Source organism: Sphaeramia orbicularis, chromosome 16, assembly GCF_902148855.1.
Source record: "Sphaeramia orbicularis chromosome 16, fSphaOr1.1, whole genome shotgun sequence".
Classification (NCBI taxonomy): Eukaryota; Metazoa; Chordata; class Actinopteri; order Kurtiformes; family Apogonidae; genus Sphaeramia; species Sphaeramia orbicularis.
The window spans coordinates 24,786,027-24,806,371 of NC_043972.1; the positions used below are offsets into that span (position 1 = coordinate 24,786,027).

The 20,345-nt window shown below is 37.3% G+C and overlaps 1 protein-coding gene across 5 annotated transcripts in view; it reads left to right on the forward strand.

Moving 5' to 3' along the window:
- The window catches only part of LOC115435711 (RNA-binding motif, single-stranded-interacting protein 3), a 238,765-nt gene that overhangs the window by 70,449 nt on the left and 147,971 nt on the right, over positions 1–20,345 (forward strand). For 3 of the 5 annotated variants that reach the window (XM_030158307.1, XM_030158310.1, XM_030158311.1), the window contains exon 2: positions 15,053–15,240. In XM_030158307.1, coding sequence (XP_030014167.1) covers positions 15,053–15,240 — 188 coding nt within the window. Of the gene's footprint in view, positions 1–15,049; positions 15,241–20,345 lie in introns of all 5 variants that reach the window. The other 2 variants (XM_030158306.1, XM_030158309.1) reach the window with 1 other exon arrangement.

Sequence of the window (20,345 nt, forward strand, 5' to 3'; positions counted from 1 at the left end):
GAATCTCTTGCATCACAGTGAACAATTTCTTAGTGCCATCCACCATAAACAAAACGTGTGTTTACAAACAGAGTCGGGAGATAACTCGGGCATCTTTAAAATTTAGTTGCGACATGCATTGTGGGAAGTGAAGGCTTGCGCCGCCACCTGACAACGACAGCGGCAGCGGCAGGGGAGCATATGATATTATATGGATGGAACGCGATGCGGAAACGGCTGAAATGCGGAAACGGTTGGAGGAATATGCATAGAAGGAAGGGAGGTCATGTCTTTAGACAGCGGTGCGAACTGGCGTTTCCCACAATGCCCGTCGCGACAAAATTCCATAGATACCCGAGTGACCTCCCTGCTCTGAATGTAAACACATGGTTTGTTTATGGTGGATGGCACTAAGAAATTGTTCACCGTAACGCAAGAGATTCAGGTGAGTAATCACAGAAAGACTTACAGATTCATGATACTGAGGATATGACTGAGGTTTTACAGATTTAATGAAAAATTGGTCACGAAAGTCTCCAGCACCTTTAAATACACATAGCTGGTTAACATTATGATAATAGTAAAATGCAGATGTGTTGTAATTATAAGGGTGTAGACCGGTTGTTCACTCTTCTTGTTGTTCTACAACCTTATCAAACCACAAACTACCACCTGTACTTCCCTCTTGTTTGTCAGTTGGTGTCACTGGTTATTGTAACTGAGTTAGTTCTGATTCTAACCCACTTGATGGTTAGTTTAATTAGTTCTATTGGAAAACAGTCGTCAGCCTCTGTAATGCTGCTTTTCCCTTTAACATAAGGGGTTCGTCTTTGGCACATATTCCACTTTTCCACCAAGTTTAAGTGGAAAACTGGCACAGCAGGTTTTTGGTAATCCGGCTGGCAGACAGACAGATGGACAGACACACAGATGAAAACAAAGATAAACAAGAGTGATCACAAAAGAAGGAATAACTGGTGTACAGCACTGTATCATAATTCCCTGAAATGATTTTAGCAGGGAGCAAAACTCAAGGAAGTACAAATCTTTTTCGTGGAAATCTGAGCTGCTTGTTGAACCGGACTTTGAGCTGATTTCATTTAATATTCCCCAGGTGTGACTTTCTCACACATATCATGTAGCCTCCAGACAAATCACTAGCTATACCTCTGGTCTACACATTCCTCAACTTGACATTAGAAATCCTATATTGGATATCATTAGTCTTGTCTCTGAGAAGTCTATTTATACAGCATTAACTGAACTTTCAACACTCTAGTGTAGTCCTTCTTACATTTAACAGATTGAAGAAAACTTTTCCCTCAGTGCTGATCACAACAACCGGAACATTTCACAATCACACACAGCGTAAACACATGCCAATTTGCCAACCAGTTTGTTTCCTGTAAATTCCTGAAAACATGATTTGTTGTCTTTTCAAAGATTCTGACAGACGTGTAAGCTTAATTTAGCCTGTTGTGTAATCTCTAAACAGGGATGTTATATTAGGAGCCATGTTTCCATTCCGATGTATTCATAAGCTCTTCCTTAAACCCTTCCGCTGCTGTGTTTGGAGTAAGAGAGAATCTCAGCGCTGGACCCAAAAATAGACTGCATTCTTTCCTCTGTGTTTCAGGAAACATCAGAAGAGGCCGGAACAACCATCTCTCCCATGCCCCCCCCTCCTTTTCCTTTCTCCCATGTCCCATCCTACGTCCCTAAATTCTGTCTTTTCATTAATTTGTTTGGATTCATTTTTCTTTCATCCCTTCTCTCACGTCTCTCTCATCCTGCCTTTCTCTTTAAGTTCACCCCTCTTTGGGACATTCTGCCACTTCTTTCCTCTCCCGCCTCTGTCTGCACTTCCATACCGTCACTTAATGTTTCCTCTCTTCAATCTATAATGGACCGCATCCAGTGTTTGATCTTTGTGAAGAATGCGTGTTAATGTCTGCACATTGACGCCTACAGAATTGAGAAACAATGTGTTACATCAGGGGTCTCCAACCTTTTTTCCTCTGAGAGCTCATTTGACAAAATGCATGTGGTTGAGAGTTCTTTATGTGTTATAATGCTCACATTTATTCACATAGTTTGATTTCTCAGTCCAGCAAGTCTTACACTTTTAAAATGTCAATATCCAAACCTGAAATCCAATTTAATTTTACACTGACAGCATATAGTTTTGTTTTTTTTTATCTTTATGCCCATTTTTAATTTCTATGTGACATTTTTATTTGTCATATTACTATCATTAGCCACTTTTACACAGAGATCCTGGAAAAAAGGCAAGATGGTGACCCCAACTTTTTTCCACTATTGACTAGGGGTGTGTATTGGCAAGAATCTGGTGAAATGGTACAAATCACAATACTAGGATCATGATATGATATATCACGATATATCATGATACTGTTAAAAAGGCAATGATTTGTTTGTTTGTGTTTCCAAATGATTATGTCCTTGAAGAATGGAATTATACCAGAACTATGCACAAATACTAAACACATTTTTATTTGATCGCAACAGGATCTAATGCTAGATCACAAAATTTTCCTGTGTTAAACTTAACCCTTTCATGCACAGGGGTCACTCCAGTGGACAGTTCTTCTCCAGCTCTTCTCTTATATATTCATGGGTTTTGTTGTTTTAGTTCCATATCAGCCAACACAGTGGACGCTTATGCATCATCCAATAATACATTGTAATTCGTACCACTACTGTAACTTTGCAGATCAGGTTGATAAACCTGATCTGCAGTAACATGTGTTAAATCAATTGCTAATTGTTATTAGACTGTAATCAACAGTTTTCTTAATCAAAAAGGCTTTTTTTTTGCATATTGTCTGCATGAAGTTAGTAATAACTAGTATTGGAGTATGTTAAAATGTGAGAAAACATCAGATTAGCTGCATGAGAAATGTTTTTATTTCATAGTTTTCATGCAGTTTATCACTTTCTGATAATGGACTTTAAAAACATGTTTTTTTGCTTCAAAAATTGGTGTCCAGCTGAGTGGACATTTTTGTAACTCCATGAAAAACAGGTTCATAAAAAATTTCAATCGCGTTGTTTTTTCATGCCTAAAGAGGAATAGAAACACTCAGGAAAAAAACTCAACTAAGGTCCTTATAATTCATGCATGAAAGGGTTAAATTATGTTTTACAGACATTACAGTTTTAGATCCTGCTCAAATGTTCATATTCTATTAGTTCATAACTAACATCATTACATTAGTTTTGTGCAATCCCAACAAAGGAACAAACATTATTTAATAAATAAATAAAATATAAACAGAATAACAAAATACAAAAATGAACCTCCACAATATCTGCATTTGAATAAATACCTAAAAATATCAATACAATACTTTTTAATATCGATACAGTATTGTGAAATGAAATATCGCAATATTTTGCAGAACCGATATTTTCTTACACCTCTACTATTGACAGATTTCCACAGCCAAACCAAAGGAGTAACAGAGGTGAGACAGGCCGGACTTTTACACAGCGGACCTGAGTTCCAGAATCAAAGGGGAGGTGACGCAGTGCAGCGTATAGTGTGACATAATTTGCGTGTCGGAAATACCCAAGAGCATAACGGTGTTGCTAACCTCTCCAAAGTCGGCCCATCTGTCAACGTTCCACAAATGTTAGTATGGCTAGTGTTACGAATACACAAGGCTTGGACCCAAATGCACGAGACTGACACAGAGCAACTTAGTTTGAGTATTTATTTACTCACAATACTGAAACAACTAAAAATATCTTCACAACAGCTGAATCAAAAATTAACACAAAAAATCTTCTCAATCAAGGTATCGAAAATTCTAACAAAAAGATCTTCACAAATGTGGATTTAGAAAGTTAACACAAAAGTCTTCACAAACGTGGTATCAAAAAATTAACAAAAAAGTCCTCACAAATGTGGTATCAAAAATTTAACTCAAAAATCTTCTCAGCTGAGGTATCAACAGATAGAACAAGAAGATCTTCACAAATGTGGAATCAATAGACTTACAAAGTGTAACAAGCAGCACAGAGGAACAGGAGAAGGTCAAGGGAGATTTGGACATGGCATGGCATGAACGACGCACTGACAACAGACACGAGGAGAGGAGGATATATAAAGGGTAGAGAGGTAATGAGCCCCTGGTGAAGACAATCAGGGAAATCAGGAAGGACACAGACAAGACAGACACAAACGAACCAAACCCCTCACCAAAATAAAACAGGAAATGAAAGAAACCAACTAACAGGAAATACTAACACTGCTGAGGGTGGTGCGTCACAGATAGAGTCCTCTGCCCAAAGTGACAACAGGTCGTGGATCTCGGCGTCTCCCCAGTTCGACATCTTTCTGGTCGTGTTGATATGTTTGTTTACTGTACACGGCCTGCATTCATTTTTAAATCCACCCGGAGCGGGGGTCGCGCAGGCAATACGTCATCAAAACTTTTCACCTTTATTTATTTATTTAGAACATGCAAAGAAACAAAATAAAACAAAACTAAGCAAATTAAGACAAAAACAAAGTAACATTTAAATGAACAGAATCTATCTTCAAGTACATACAAGTCTGAATTTTGCATGCTCGAAAAACAGTAGGAAGAGGTATAAACTTACGACCTTGGTTACGGAATGAGAAGTGTTCCTTTTACATAGTGTTGGTTTCGCCTTTATCACGGCTCTGTTACTACCTTCAGAGGTGTTACAAAGCCGCAATAAAAGTGGGACCAAATGATCCCACCATTACGTTTACACAGACGTCGTTCCGGAATAAAGGCGAAATGTTCCTGTAACAGAAGTGCTGTGTAAAAGGGACTATTGAAAACGAACGTTATTAGCATTCCTACTTATATTTTAATAGATGTGTTGACTTTCTGCACCTCACTACATCACACATCACTTGCACCCACACTTTCTTCTTTTTATATAGTTCAGATGCCTCTGATATATTCTGTTTTTTTTTTTTTTTTTTTTTTTTCCTACACATAGATTACTGGCGCTGCATGGAGTCAGCAAAAGCGCAGCATGTGGAAGTGTATCTATTTAGGTTTGCTGTTATGGAATCCTTTAAGTGTTCATCTGTCAGTCTGGTTTTTGGTGGAGATTTTATGACATTCCTGTCACAAAACTGCTGCTTCCCGATGGTATGTAGATCCAAAGAAAGCAGACATATTCAGGGCTTCTAGATGATGTATCTGATTTAGTTTTTCTGGCGTTTCCAGCTTCCAGAAAAGTTGTGAATACTGTTGAGAGTTTAGGTGGACATTCTTGTGTAAATTGAAACCTCCATCTGTATCATCACAGACAAAGAAAACTTCTGCCATCTGTCTTGAAATTTTTTTCAGTCCTTTTGTTTTATTATTTGCTGAATATGAAATAACGATTCGGCTTCGACGTAACTCTGTGAGGAACTCAGATGTGTGTGTGTGTGTGTGTGAATGTGTCCAGGGTCAGTTGAAAGCTATTTTTCAGTGCCTTCCAGGATCTACTCATTGTTTGGTAAGTAGAGAACTCTTTAGGGAAAAGAGGGCTATCTATAGTTTGCACTTGGAAGTGTGTGCATATGTTTCGTTGGCCTCTGTGTGCATGCGCACTAATGTAACCTTCATTTAGAGCAGCGGGTAGAGTTCAGGGAAACGCCTGAATAATGGATGGTGCGAAGAAGTAAAACAAAACGAGAGCACGAAAACAGTGTATCGAAGAAGGTTAGATTTAATATTTGTTGGTTGTAACTCACTGTAGATAAACACATGCATTGCAGACTTTACTTTCACGGCAGTGTGAGCAGAGATATGAGCTGGCGGAGTCTCCTTACCCTCAGAACAGAAGCTGAGGATAAGGAAGCTGAAATAGTGAGGCTAATTAAAAATACTGAGCTGCATGTAGTCTCTTACAACTTGTCGAGCTTCTGATTCTGATATGTTCATCTCTCATTTAACTTGATCTTTTTCTGCAAAGTGTAAACTGCAGAGATAGATCATCATCCAGAAAAGCAAATATTTACATAGAGATCTTGGCAGAGGTCTGTGTGCATAAAAACGGAGCCAACATGTGAAACTTTGTCATTGATTATACCTAATATATGTCGTGAAGCCAGTAATAGATGTCATACTGCCCGTGAAAAAAAAGGTGATACAACTGGATTGCAAGAACTTGATCAAATTTATTTTTCATTCCTACTATATTCACAAGGTCTCCCGACAAAAATATAATTCTTTTCTTCTGTGCTCGGCTTTCTATTTAGTGTAATACCGTGTCTAATGTGCTCATCAGGTAGTCCCAGCACATATATGACACTGTGCAGCATGTTGCAGCTCGCAGACTCAGCCTTGCATGAAATCTACTAAAAAGCAGTGACTGTGTTTGCTTTGTGTGACAGTTTGTGTCTCTGCCTCTGAGCCTTTTCCCCACTGCGAGAGCTGCTCCACTGTACTAAGTGTGTCAACAATACCAGCTGAGAGGCAACCTTCAGTCCACACACTCAGACTGCAGAGTAAATCCTTAAAAGAGAGAAACAGGGAGAAGAAGAGGAGGCAGGAAGAGGGAGGAGGGAGAACGAGTGCGAGCGAAGTGCAAGGAAAGAGGTGAAAAGACTAATAGATTGGGCAATGGAGGATTTGACAATGAGTGTAAAAGAGGGAGAAAAGAGGAGAAGAAGTGTAGTTACCAGAGAGATTTTAATGTTTCGGAGAGTTTCCCTATCACAGTCTCTGACAGCTCACTATCAGCTCGACCCTGACAGTTGCACAAATTGGCTTTAAGAGGTTCCCTATGCAAGGCCTTTGATCAGGTTGTGTAAGCAGGTGAGACATTTTGAACATATCTGAACATCGTAGCATGTGTCTGAAGGAAGAAAGGCTCTTTTCTGCTGCGGCTCATAGTCGAATAAAATGTAATTTTCATATGAGATAAGGTTGGCTCTTAACGCTGCCATTCTGCCTACATTCATATGTGTGCATTGTGTGTGTTGGCATTGTGTTTACAAGCATGCAGTTTGCAGTATATCTTATCTAAAGCATATTATATTGCTTTATTTGTATCCGACACCTCCTGTCAAACATGCATCCATGCTATCTTCCTCAGTTTGCCGGTAAACAAACCTGAACCTGCAGACTTTTCTCACTGAATACAGTACTGAGGGGCATTCTGAAGAAAATGCCAAACTGCGCATGTTAACTTTTAGAAGACACTGGCAATAAAGAGTAGTATTTGTCACAGCCATTAAAATGAAGTATCACCCAGTGCAGCCTGTTTTCATTTCTGTACTTTGTCATGTTTTTGTTGAAGTGTATAGGCTCATTCTCTGGCTGTTAGTATAAGGCGCTGGCCTGTAAATGACACTTCTCCACAGGCACCATCTCCTTTTACTGCTGAATGTCTGCTGTACATGGACTGAATCCTGTTAGTGCTGTCTCTCTGAGCTGCCAGCACATGTGTGTGTGTCAGAAATTGTGTGTCAGTTGAGGGAAGTACAGGTAATGGATTAATATCAGAGTTGGCTCAGGCTGCACATTGCTGTGTGGTGACAACCTGTCATTATCACAAACAGCGGCTCACACACACATAGGCATGCGTGTGCTTGTGTGCATGTGTATACACACCTTTGAATTCTTTACGCTTCCAAACTTAGGACCAGATTTCCTAACGCTTTGCAACAGCACAAACCCTCTATTGGTGTTTAAAAAAAAAAAAAAATACTGATATGTAGTGAAGAGGCGCATGGCAAAGTTAGTGCCAAATGGTGTGGACACAGTTATTTTTGCACCCAGCCTAATTGTGTATGCATTAGTAGGAGTTTCCCCTTCACAGCACTTCATTTGGAGAGGAGAGGGTTTAAATCAGGGTTTTTCAGCCTTGGGGTTGGGTCCCCATCTGGGGTCACCTGGAATTCAAATGGGGTCACCGGAAATTTCTAGTAATTGATAATAATAATAATAATAATAATAATAATAATAATAAATAATAATGATAATAATAAATTACTAATAAAAATATATGGTGAGTTGACAGAGACAATCCCAATCCATAAAAGACATGACAAACTGTGAAGCTGAAACTGAAGCACTGTGGTACTGTTTATTTTTCAAATGTTCATTGTGGTCAGTTTCAGATGCTGCACCTCTTTCATAATTCCGTTTGAGTTCTTGTTTGTTCAGTATTAATTGTCAGCCTTGTAAATCACAGCTGGACTGACTGTACATATCCTGACCAGGGGAAATACAATTCTCACTTTGTGCAGTAATCTCCACCTGGCTTTTCTGCCTCCGTCCATAATAATATAAATTATATAGACTAAATATCGTCTAAAATTAATGTTTATTTGCAACATAGTATAGCAAACTATTACATGATCAAAAACAAATTAATTTTAGCAAAAAAAAAGTCTGTGTTTTGAATGTCTGGGGTCACCTGAAATTTGTGATGTTAAAATGGGGTCAGGAGCCAAAAAAGGTTGGGAACCACTGGTTTAAATGCTAGGTACAATGTAACTTACATAGGTTTGTGGTTCTTAATTGACTACAAATCGTACCATTTCTTGTGCTTGGCATGGCTGTAACAGTTGCACATGAAGAAGGCACTGATAAGAACAGAGAGCAGGTGGTAGAAGGGAAAGTATTTTCTCCACTCATGTTGATTTATATGGGATGCCAGAGGAAGATGTCTCAGAACATATCAACTGCAGAACAGTCCAGATTTTCACCTGTGTTCTTCCTCTTCCTCAGAACCTTAATGAAACCAATACAGACAGGACACAATGTTTCCTCCCCATTAGTGACAAAAAAAGCACAAGTTCTCACCATAAACACCACTGTAGGTTATACAGGGTGAGTCAGAAAAAACGCTCTTTTCATTTAAAGAAATTGTACCACTGAAATGGAAATGCTTATTTTTCTTTTGATTATACAGTCATATTGATGTGGTTATTGAGCATGTCTGGCGATTGAATCATTGATTTATGGCATAGCATAACAGAGGGAATGTCCATTGTTTATTGTGCACCGAAATATCTGTTTATGCCACCGTGAATGAAAGTGAAATTGTCAACCATTACAGCATGTTTACTCGCCATCAAAATGTTTTGTCTCAACGAAGTCGTCCGGCACGACCTTCAACCTGGCTACCATTTAGATTGATGCAAATCTGTGCTCGTTGTCGCATCTCTAACACAGCTCTTCTCGCCATTCGTGTTCGTCGTCCCTGACCTTTCTTTATTAAGGTTTCTGCTGGTACCAGTTAGGCGATACTTGATCACATTTCTCCTCACTGATGAGGCAGCTGGGGCACGGACATCAGGGAAGCGGTCTTGAAACTGCCGGATGGTTTCTTGGACGCTACCAGTTTCGCAGAATTTTGTCACCATGAAAGCTCTCTGCACATCCGTAAACTGTGGTCTTGCCATGATGAAAACTCCCTGGGCACTGTCATGTAGGCCTATGTCCTGAGTGTGAAAGCAAAGCCCCGACTCCTGTAATTGTTGTCAATTTCAAGTTTGTTCACTGTGGCATACATTGTGTTGGCAGGTATTTCAGTGCCCAATAAACAATGGACCTTCTCTCTCTTATGCAATGCAATAAATCTATGACTACATCACCAGACATGCTCAATAACTACATCAATATGACTGTATGGTCAAAAGAAAAATCAGTGTTTCCGTTTTAGCAGTACAATTTCTTTAAATGGAAAGAGCGTTTTTTCTGACTCACCCTGTACAATTCAACAGTGAAATGTCTACATATATGCGCTTTTCCTACTGCCTCTGCTCGGTCTGCATTACTGTACCATGAACAAACATTCACGCTTATAATCTGAAATGTTTGTCATTTTACATTACAAGACACAGGTTGTGTTGGTAATCCCTGCGCTCTCATCAGGTATGCCGATGCTGCAGTGATTTGCAGACATGACCACTCCCATCTGTGCTTTGCCTGGACTGTGACTTCACACCAATTTACGCTGCTTAGTAAATCTGACCAACGGAGCCAGATGCACAAAAGGACTGTACGGTTTTTGCAAGTACAAACCAGGTGCAAATGAGTCAAAAATATTATCTGTAATTCACATCACCTGCAAAGGGGGGATTTCACCGCAAGCAGGTAGCACCAGTGTTACGCCTTTGTCCTTTACATGCATGTAAATTAAGGCATATTCATACATTGGGTGTAAAATCAGCCCCTTTCCATGCAAAAACTATAAAATTCACAAAACACCCGCGCAAATTGCACCATGCAGTCTGGCTAGGGCAATTACTGTCTGCACAAATCTGGTGTTAACTGCGCAAACTCACCTCTAATCCTCTGTCTCTCTTCGTATATCTCTGTATCTCCCATATGTATGAGGCTTGCATGATATTGAATTTGAGTTTAATGATGTCAGGCGTGAAATCGTCTGTCAGATATCGGAGGGATTAGGTCAGAATGCTTGTTATCTCAGAGTTTCGGTACTTAAATATAAAAAGCGCTGGCGTTCAGACTGCTTTATTACATATTCATATATCCTTATTATCCAGCAATATCAGAGTGTAACAGTTGCGGAACACACTGATCTGCTGTTAATGAAGTTACAGCTGCTATGCCATGTGTAAATGTGCACAGGGTTAAGACACGCTGAGACACTTCCAGCTGTGACTCCGAACACAGCATCAGTATTCATGTTTCTGCAGCTATATTCAGTGACAAATAGCATTATGAGCATATCGTAAAACATTAATCAAACATGTTCCAGACCTGCCTGAATCACATAAGACAACGTTCAAGGTTTGAGTTGCATTTTAGTGACATTAAGGGCAAAAATTCAAGTTCTTGGTTATGGACTGAAAATATATCAGTTTAGGGTGAAATTTTCTCGGGAATCTGAATCTGAAATTATTTATGCAAAATGTTTTGTGGTTTTCAAATCATTGAGCCTTTATTGACACAAGGCTGAAACAAAAAAACATGAAATTTGGCCTATGCACGACTTGATTTAACCATTTAATTTCTGTCAAAAATCAAATATAACATGATTTCTTCTTTTCATCTGTGAGCTTTGAATCCTCCCCAGGAGCCCTTCCTTCCTCCACCCCTGGATGGCTTTGGTCTTGGCATCTTAGCCCTATTCAGTCAGTCTAAAATTTAAAAAATATATATATATATATCAATTAGGCATTACTCCATAACGTGTAAGAGTTATTTTATTAGTTTAACTATAAATGGATATATAGAAGCCTTTCTAAAGTGATGCTTGTTGCTTAAATTGGTTTCATCATTGACAGAGCAAGTCCAAATCTAACAAATTGGTGGGCAGTTTCAAAAACGAATATGAAAATTTGGTTGTAAAAAAAACTTGATCTCACTTTAGGAAACTAAATGGGCCTAAATAATATAAACTGATTGTAGCCCATGTAGGTGGGCATTACTGATTACATTTTGGAGGCTAGATATTGAAAATTGAGTGAATGCAAGTTTTGGTTTTTTTTGTTTTTTTGTTTACAATGGTATGTATTTTTTTTCACAAACTAAAAACTGATGGGGGTAGGGTTAGTAAAAGTAATGATTTTACTGATCTAACTAGAATATACTTAATTGTTGGGTAATCCTTTATTTACAACAGAAAAAGAAAGAGAATGGTGTATAATACAAACAGATTTGTGATAATATCAACTCTACATACAGAATTATAAGTCCAATTCTTACCTAGAAGCCAAAAAATCCAAACCAAATTGTCCCAGGACGTCTTCTGAGGAACTGGCTGATATGTCGTCATTGACTTTGAACTGAATTCACTGAACTGATCCTCATTCAAAAGGCCAGACCATAAGCTCTTCTTCTAAGGTTAAAAGGAAGCAAGTTCAATGAAAATTTGCAAACAGCAACAGGATTAATATGGGTTTTCAAATTATTTGTCACTGAAAAAGGGTAATTTCTGCCCAGTTTTCAGCAAACATCATGCAAAAAGTCACACAAGGACAAGTGATACACATTTTTTCATGTTATATTCTGAAACTACATAAATTCTTCCAATAAATTCAACACAAGACACTGCATGAAAGGTATACATTTATTCCACAATATTTTTTTTCACAATAAGGATACTCAAAGTTTCAACCTTGCCATAAACTGGAGACTATTTTGATGCACATTTCAGTAGATTGTGTCATAGATGTCAGGTACTGTTGACGAATGAACATCAGTTTGTGCATGTCTCTGTTCATTAAAGATACACATCTGGGGGTTTTTGCAGTTTTCATTATGGACCAACCTGTGGCTGTAATGTGGAGAAGCTGATGCAAAAAAAAGGACAAACTGCACTTGGGTGCAAAACTTTGTGGGTGTTTTCCTGCTACTAGATCATTACAATCAGAATCAGAAGAATCAGAATTGCCTTTACTGTCATTTGACAGCACAGTAGTACATCAAACGAGATTATGATCGATGATTAGGGACATCAAGCCGCTGCATCTCCGGTCGTGCACCCACAGAACCCTTTTCTTTTGAAATTTGCAGTTAGGAACAGAGAGGATAATGCAAGCACATACATAAGACATCATACAGTTTTCACACATTAGACATGGACACATGCTGGAACTTTTTCAATGGATTTGATAGGATTTGGGGGACAGGGTGAAAAATAGAAAACAGAGTTCGAGGGCAGACAGGGTTTGGAGGTGGGGGGGGGGGGTATATGTGTGTGTTGTTTTAAGTCCTTAGTGCAACCCAATGTGAATAGGTGCAGATGAAGGCCATGTCCACATGAAACCACATCTTTTCCTATACAATCTTTTCTTTGTCGTTTTCAAAAAAGTACTCCATAAACACGGAGTCGTTTCAGGAAGTATCTGCGTCCACACAAAACCACTGAACATGGTGTAGTACAAATGCCAGGCATGTATGTGGTGTTGTAATGCTCTAGCAAAAACCAGAGAAGAAGACAGAGAGCATGTGCATACAGCGAGCACGCTGTATACAAACCATAGACTACAGAAGAAGAAGAAGAAGAAGAAGAAGAAGAAGAAGAAGAAGAAGAAGAAGAAGAAGAAGAAGAAGAAGAAGAAGAAGAAGAAGAAGAAGAAGAAGAAGAAGAAGAAGAAGAAGAAGAAGAAGGACTGTCTGTGGTAGACCTAAGAACATGCAGTGAATATTGTTTGCTATGGTTGTTTGTTGTTCATTGTAATGAAAGAGTAGCTGAAGATTTGGATTCAGTATTTCCAAAAAGCTGTTGTAGCATGAGCACTACTCTGTAGTCCACCATTGTTGTTGTTGTAAAGTGGTTAGAGAGGTGGGGCTATGACATCATCATTTTAGAAAAGTTGTGGTTTGGTCATACAGATGAAGACATGAAACCAGTGTTTTCTTTCTTTTTTTTTTTTTAACTTGTCTTGTCCACCATCATAACAGCAGAATGGTGGTCTGGCTGCCTTGTTACGCTGAACGAATTTGCTTTGTCAAGGGGAACTTCATGAAGTATATGAGACTCCCTTTAATATTCCACTGTCTGTATATTGGGTTTCGTTGAACCACATTTTGATGCTGGACCTGACAGGAAGGAACAGGGAGAAGGAGAAGAAAGGGGGAAGAGAGGAGGAGAGAGCGAAGGGGGGAGAATAAAAAGAAAAAGAAGGTGGTAAAGACCCTCACAAGAAAATAACAATGGTGATAATTATGATGATAACAATAACTAGAACAAGAACTGAGTAAAGTGAGCAAAAAAATAAATAAATAAATAAAATATATTAAATGAAAAAGAAAAAACAACATGAACAAAATATCATGTTTATGAAACTGGCATCTTCAAATGTATCCACTCTGGAACCCAGTTTCAAAAGTTACAGTTTCAGTGACTGAAAACTCCAGTTTTATGTGGATGAAAGGCTTGTTCGATACAAAACTTTTATGGCTACAACCGAAACCGTCTTCATTTGGATAGGGCCTAAATCCTATGCAATTCCATCCACAGTTTGTAAGAATAATCCATTCTTTGTGGATCCATAGACTGGAATGATCTGACCTGGCTTTGTTCCTCTCTTCTGCATCCTTTTCACTGTGTACGTCCATGTCATGAGAGCCGACAGAAGGAACATCCTGTGATCATCTCAAACTGCAGCTAATTCTTGAGCTGGCTCCATCCGGTGAGAGTGTGACCGGTGCACAGACTGGTCTTCTATGTGGAGCCAGTATGAATGTTTTGCACCAAACATCAAGGCGATAGTCTGTGTTTTTGAACGCTGTTGCCATGAGCTACAAGCCTTGTTGACTTCCTCTAAACTTAACCTAACAGTTTGCCAAAGGCAGCGGGCAGCAGACAGAGTGTGCACTCTAAACCCATCAGTTCCAAAAACTCATTCTTGCTCTGGCCTTCCTCCCTGCCAGACACGGTCATTTTATTAAGTCATTTAGACAGTATTGAGCTGTGTAATTGGACAGTGGAGGCTGATGGGAAACATTCCAGTAAGTTAGGGGTGATGAAGGGCCCCGGCCTTGATTAAACCCTTGTTGGTACATTTGGTAAGAAACTTTTTAAAGCAGTGTAAATGAACAATAAAGTCAACTTATAGCACATTCAGGGATAAAGTAATTAAGTGTGTTAAATCATGTAATGCAGTGAAATGCTAATTATCACTTCCTAATAATAACACACGCTGCTCTTGTTTTCTGTCTGTACTGTGAAAGCTTTGTCACCTCTACAAAAAAGTTCCCAATCTTAAAGACATTTCCTTTCTCTATAAATTAAAATAGTGTAACTTGCATCAAGGCATGTCATTGCAGTCATGATAAAAATACTCACTGAATAGAACTTTAATTGTAATGTCACAAGCTAATACAAGCTTCTGTGGGAAATGTTTGGGTCTTAATCATGAGCTATTATTTAATCTGTTGATTAACTTCTTTTTTTGTTCCACCTATGGGGATATAACTTGATATAGGAAGAATTCAACAGAAGAACTGAGGAACAGAATTTAGTTGTTCACTAAATGCTGCCTTGTGGGAAATAAAAGTAACATTTAAATTAGCTTTGTTGTATTAACAAAGCAAATAAACGTCATGTTTTTTTTTTTTTTTTATCTCTCTCTCTCTCTCTGCAGCAGTCCTATGCTCCTCCCCCACCACCCATGGCCCCGCCCAGTCCAGGTACCACAGGAGGAGGTGGTGGAGGTGGAGGAGGTGGTGGAGGTCAAGGAGGAGGGTTAGCGGAGCAGCTTAGTAAGACCAACCTGTACATCAGAGGTCTGCCACCCGCCACCACGGACCAGGACCTCATCAAACTCTGCCAGCCGTGAGTTCTATTCTATTCTATTCTATTCTATTCTATTCTATTCTATTCTATTCTATTCTATTCGGTTCTATTTGGTTCTATTCTATTCTATTCTATTCTGTTCTGTTCTGTTCTGTTCTGTGCTTTTCTATTCTATTCTATTCTATTCTGTTCTGTTCTATGCTGTTCTGTTCTATGCTGTTCTGTTCTATTCTATTCTATTCTATTCTATTCTATTCTATTCTATTCTATTCTATTCTATGCTGTTCTATTCTATTCTTGCTCTGTCCTGCTCTATTCTATTCTATTCTATTCTATTCTATTCTATTCTATTCTATTCTATTCTATTCTATTCTATTCTATTCTATTCTGTTTTTGCTCTTTTCTGTTCTATTCTATTCTATTCTATTCTATTCTATTCTATTCTTGCTCTGTTCTATTCTATTCTATTCTATTCTATTGATGTGGTTTCTGTTAAGGCTGTGCAAGATATATAGACCTTACATTAATTCTGTAATAAAATAAATTCGATTATTCAAGGTTTTTGCTTCAGAAAATCATGAAAAATGCCTAAATAGCAAAATCAAAAATGATTTGTAAACCAAAATTCAACCTTCAAGGCAACATTATTACTTTTTCATAGTATACTGATTGTAAATGCCTTTCTCCAGTCAGATATGGCATATTTTTTTAGTAAAGCAAGTGTATTTTTTAACCATGTTTTGTCTGTTTGGGTCATGTATCCAGAAATGAATTGATTAAAATTGTAAAAAAAAAAAAAAAAAAAAGTAGATTTAATTATTTGGCCTTATCTCCCAGCTCTAATTACAGCTGTACAAAACATAAGATATATTTTTGCCTTTATTAGAGATAATGCTTAGAAGAGAGGATGGGGATAGAGGTGGGGTGACATGTCATGAAGGACTTGGATCAGGACTTGAACCCAGGTCACTGCAGAAAGACCTTGGACCATGTGGGATGTGCTCTACCAGCTTTTTAGCTTATTCATCAGCATAAAGGTTGAAGGTTGGAGGCAAATTAATATATAGGCTGTCATAAATAACTTCCAGGCCTACAGTTTACAAATGATAGGCCTTTTAATAACACTGAAGCAATTACAGCACAGGTTTAGAACTTAAAGATTAATGAAAAAATGGCTGACCTAAATGTCCCATATGAAATACATTAAATGAAAATATAGCCACTAACACGGATAGTGAAATATTATGACATAATCATACACAGTACATGTAAGTTCTCCTTAACCCATAAAGACCCAGTGCTACTTTTGTGACAGTTCCCATATGATTTTTTTCTCTAAATTTAACCTTTCTGAAGTGATTTATAACCATTTATTATAGTATTACCCTTTGTGTTGTGGATTGTTTCAGTAAAAATCATGTATTTTCCTGTTTAATTCACTGATTATGTAGATGTGATTTTATTCTTATTTTATTTATTTATTTGCACATCACAAACAGCAAGAAAAAAAAAAATTATAAACATTTTCATGCAAGTAACACCATTGTGCAGGAGAGGATAGACGCCAAGAAAGGCTTATATAAATAAAAAAAAGAATAAAAATACGATATAACTGAAATAATAATCTAAAGTAAAACAAAAAAATACAAATACAAATCAAATGATATATAGCCTTACATTTTTTCAGAGATTAGAGCCCTTTTCAGATGCTTTTTAAATAATGTTCATAAAAGCATCAGATTAAAGTTGAGGGTTATTATATCAGAAACACAGAAAACTGAAGAAAAAGTGACTTTTTCAGCAAAGTTATCAATAACTGAACGTAAAACGAGCATTTCCATCCACTGTTATTTATCAAACTCCATGGGTTTTACTGGTGAATCAATGTTGTAGAAGATGATGGGGTTTCCATGGTAACTACGGAGCCTCTGAACGTCCAAATGGGTCATATCTGATGACCATGAAAAGATGACAAACTGCATTTTACCTGAATTTTTTCAACATATTGATAGGTTTAGTGGTTCAGAAGTTATTAAACATTTCAGATCAGTAGATGCTTTTGGTCACCAATGGCTGTTTGGGTCTTTAAGGGTTAACTAAACATTTTACACAACTGCACAAAATCACTGTGTTACTGCAGCCAGTCCTCTAACTCTGTCTGTCTGAGCTCATCATTTGGGATCTGTGTTATTTCTGCAGTAAAGATGTCAGGAGATAATCTGCACTCCTTTTTAGATGTCATGACTTCACAACAAAACACATTACACAAACGCCTGCAGGTTAAATGGACTCGCAGAACATTTATTATATAGAGACTACTCAAACTTGGCAAGCATTCGTGTTGTGATAGACTAGGATATTAACCCATGAGGCAGTACTGTCTGAAAAATACACTGACACTTGATCAGTTTTTAATTAAATAAGAAATATTTAACAGATACAAAGCTTAAACTAGGTACAGTTTGCATCCTGGTCTATGCAGTATTTATGTAAATTACTATATATGGTGATAGAACTTAATAAAAGTTAAAGTTTTGGGTTCGGTGACCTATCGCCGACAAATTCTAATCAGATCCTCCTCGAGGAAGTGAAAATTTGTGCAAAATCTGAAAAAAAAAACCCAAACAAAAAAACCCTGATGGCGTTCCTGAAATATATCACATTTAAAGAAGTTAAGCTCAAATTGTTTAATAGAAAATAAATGTCATCACATAATCATTTTATCCTATTAAACATTTCTGGGAAATTTATGGTAATTGAGGAATGAACTATTGAATCATGGCCTAAATATTTGTGTTGAATGAGACTACAGTAATACTGACCCCATCCTCATTTGGTATGTAAGACTAATTAGAAGTGAAAAAAACGATTATTTACAACAAAATAAAGACTGTTGGGAACAATGCAACATGAAACACCTTTTTTACTATCAATGTTATTGGATCATGATGTACCAAAAAAAAATGCACATGGGATTTATATTAAGATGTTATAAAACATACCAAACATAAATCATTTTGTCATGATTTTTTTATCCTACTTCATAGTACCTAAAAAAGTAAAACTAACACTAAAAGTAAATAAAACTAAAGAAAACAAGTGGTTCCAGGCACAACAAACCCCGCCCCTCTCATGTATTGTAGCGTATTTTGGCATCGATCCAGCTGATGTCATTATGTCTATGCATGTGCTGATGTCAGCGTACCAGTTGCTTCTGTATATGTGACAAGACTGAAGTAAATTGAAACAAAATTGATGTTTGTGTAGACATTAGAAATTTCGCCCATTATAAGTACAGTGGAGAGAAAAAATCGTAAAAAATGTGAACTTTGACCTACTTTTCCCAAAATATAACCACTTCTATTCTGGGTCACTGGCAATTTTTAAATCCAATTAGCTATGAATTCAACCAATAGTTTTGCTGCTCCGCACATGTGAAATTTTGCCTACTATTAGTAAATGGGAAAAAAAAAGATTGGAAAAATTCATAAAAATTTGAAATTTGACATACTTTTCCCAAAATGTAATCAGATCTATTCTGGGTCACTGGTGATCTATAAACCCAATTTGATATGAATTCGACTAGTAGTTTTGCTGCTAGAGTGTTAAAAAACAAAGAAACAAACAAACAAACAAACAAACCGAATCAAAAGCAATACCCCTTGCCTTCTCTTCAGGCAGTTTCTCAAAACAAAAGCAAAACATAAGCAACTTCTATTCTATTCTATTCTATTCTATTCTATTCTATTCTATTCTATTCTATTCTATTCTATTCTATTCTATTCCAACTAGAGCTGGGCAATATATATAGATGTTATATTAATAAAAAAAAGTGCATTATGATTATTATGAAATACATTATTCAAGGTTTTTGCTATTTGAAAATTGTGAAAAATGGCTAAAGAGCAAAATCAAAAATTATTTGTCGACCAAAATTCAACCTTCAAAGCAACATTTTTCCTTGTGTATTCTATTCTCTGTTAAACTTTCTGTGGTCCTGCGGTCCCACTTCACAGGAGTTAAACATCATCCTTCAGAGCAGCTCCGTTCAGTTCAGTCTGTGGTAATTAGTTTTGCATGAGTCCAACAGCAGCTTATAATGAGTATCAACAGTTTGCTCTTGACCTCTGTGTTCCTCCTCTGCACTTCCTCAGAGGAAAAAACACAACCCAGCTGGGCCTAACCCATCCGCTCGTTCCTGCACTTATACATTGGGTCACACACACACACACACACACACACACACACACACACACGCACATATGACAAGAGACACACACATCCTTCTGGGAATGTGGATATGTTATTTGACAGTATGGCAGGTCAATCTGCCTGTTCTCTGATGGTGTAATTGCTCCAAAACAAGGATTAATAGAAGAATTCCAGTAAAAAAAACAATAAAAAACCAAAACAAAACACTTCATTCTTCTGCAGATGGAGGTTTAAACAAAGAAATATAAAAAAAAATATTCTAATGCATAAAAATGATCAAAAGAAACTATAATATTTGTTTCTTGAGCAGATTATGTTTTCATCACATCGTAAACAAGGTTCAGAACATTCTGTGCTTTTATTGCTTACAAAATATAACCATCTGTCCATCCAAACACAACAGGGACACAAACTAATCTAAACAAAAGCTGTGAGTTGGTTCTTTTATCCTTACTGCAGATCTTCTGTCTTTTAGTGACTTCAGAAAAAAAACAAAACAAAACAAAAAAAAACATTACTAACTTTTAAATGAATTAAAAATACTGCAGGATAGTAAATAAAAATACCTGATAAAGTATCAGAAACTGTAAACAAAATCAGTTTTACAGAAGATATTGTCGATGTTAGTGCCGTATTTTATTTTATTTTATTTTATTTTACTATCAGTCTAATACGATTCCGCCAAAGACAGCTAATCCTGACAGTTAAGACAGTTGAGTCCTTGTGCTTTTCTTCATGATGCACGACTAAATTATTATTCTTGGAGTGAAGAAAGAGTTGAAGCGAACAGGGAATTAGACTTAATTCACTTCATTCACAGTTTGGCACTTTTCTAAGTTGCTCCTGCACATTTCATTCCCAGTTGTCCCCTTGTGGACAAATAGAGTCAACACAAAATGTAATGCAAATGATAAACCAGCTTTCCTAGGCAG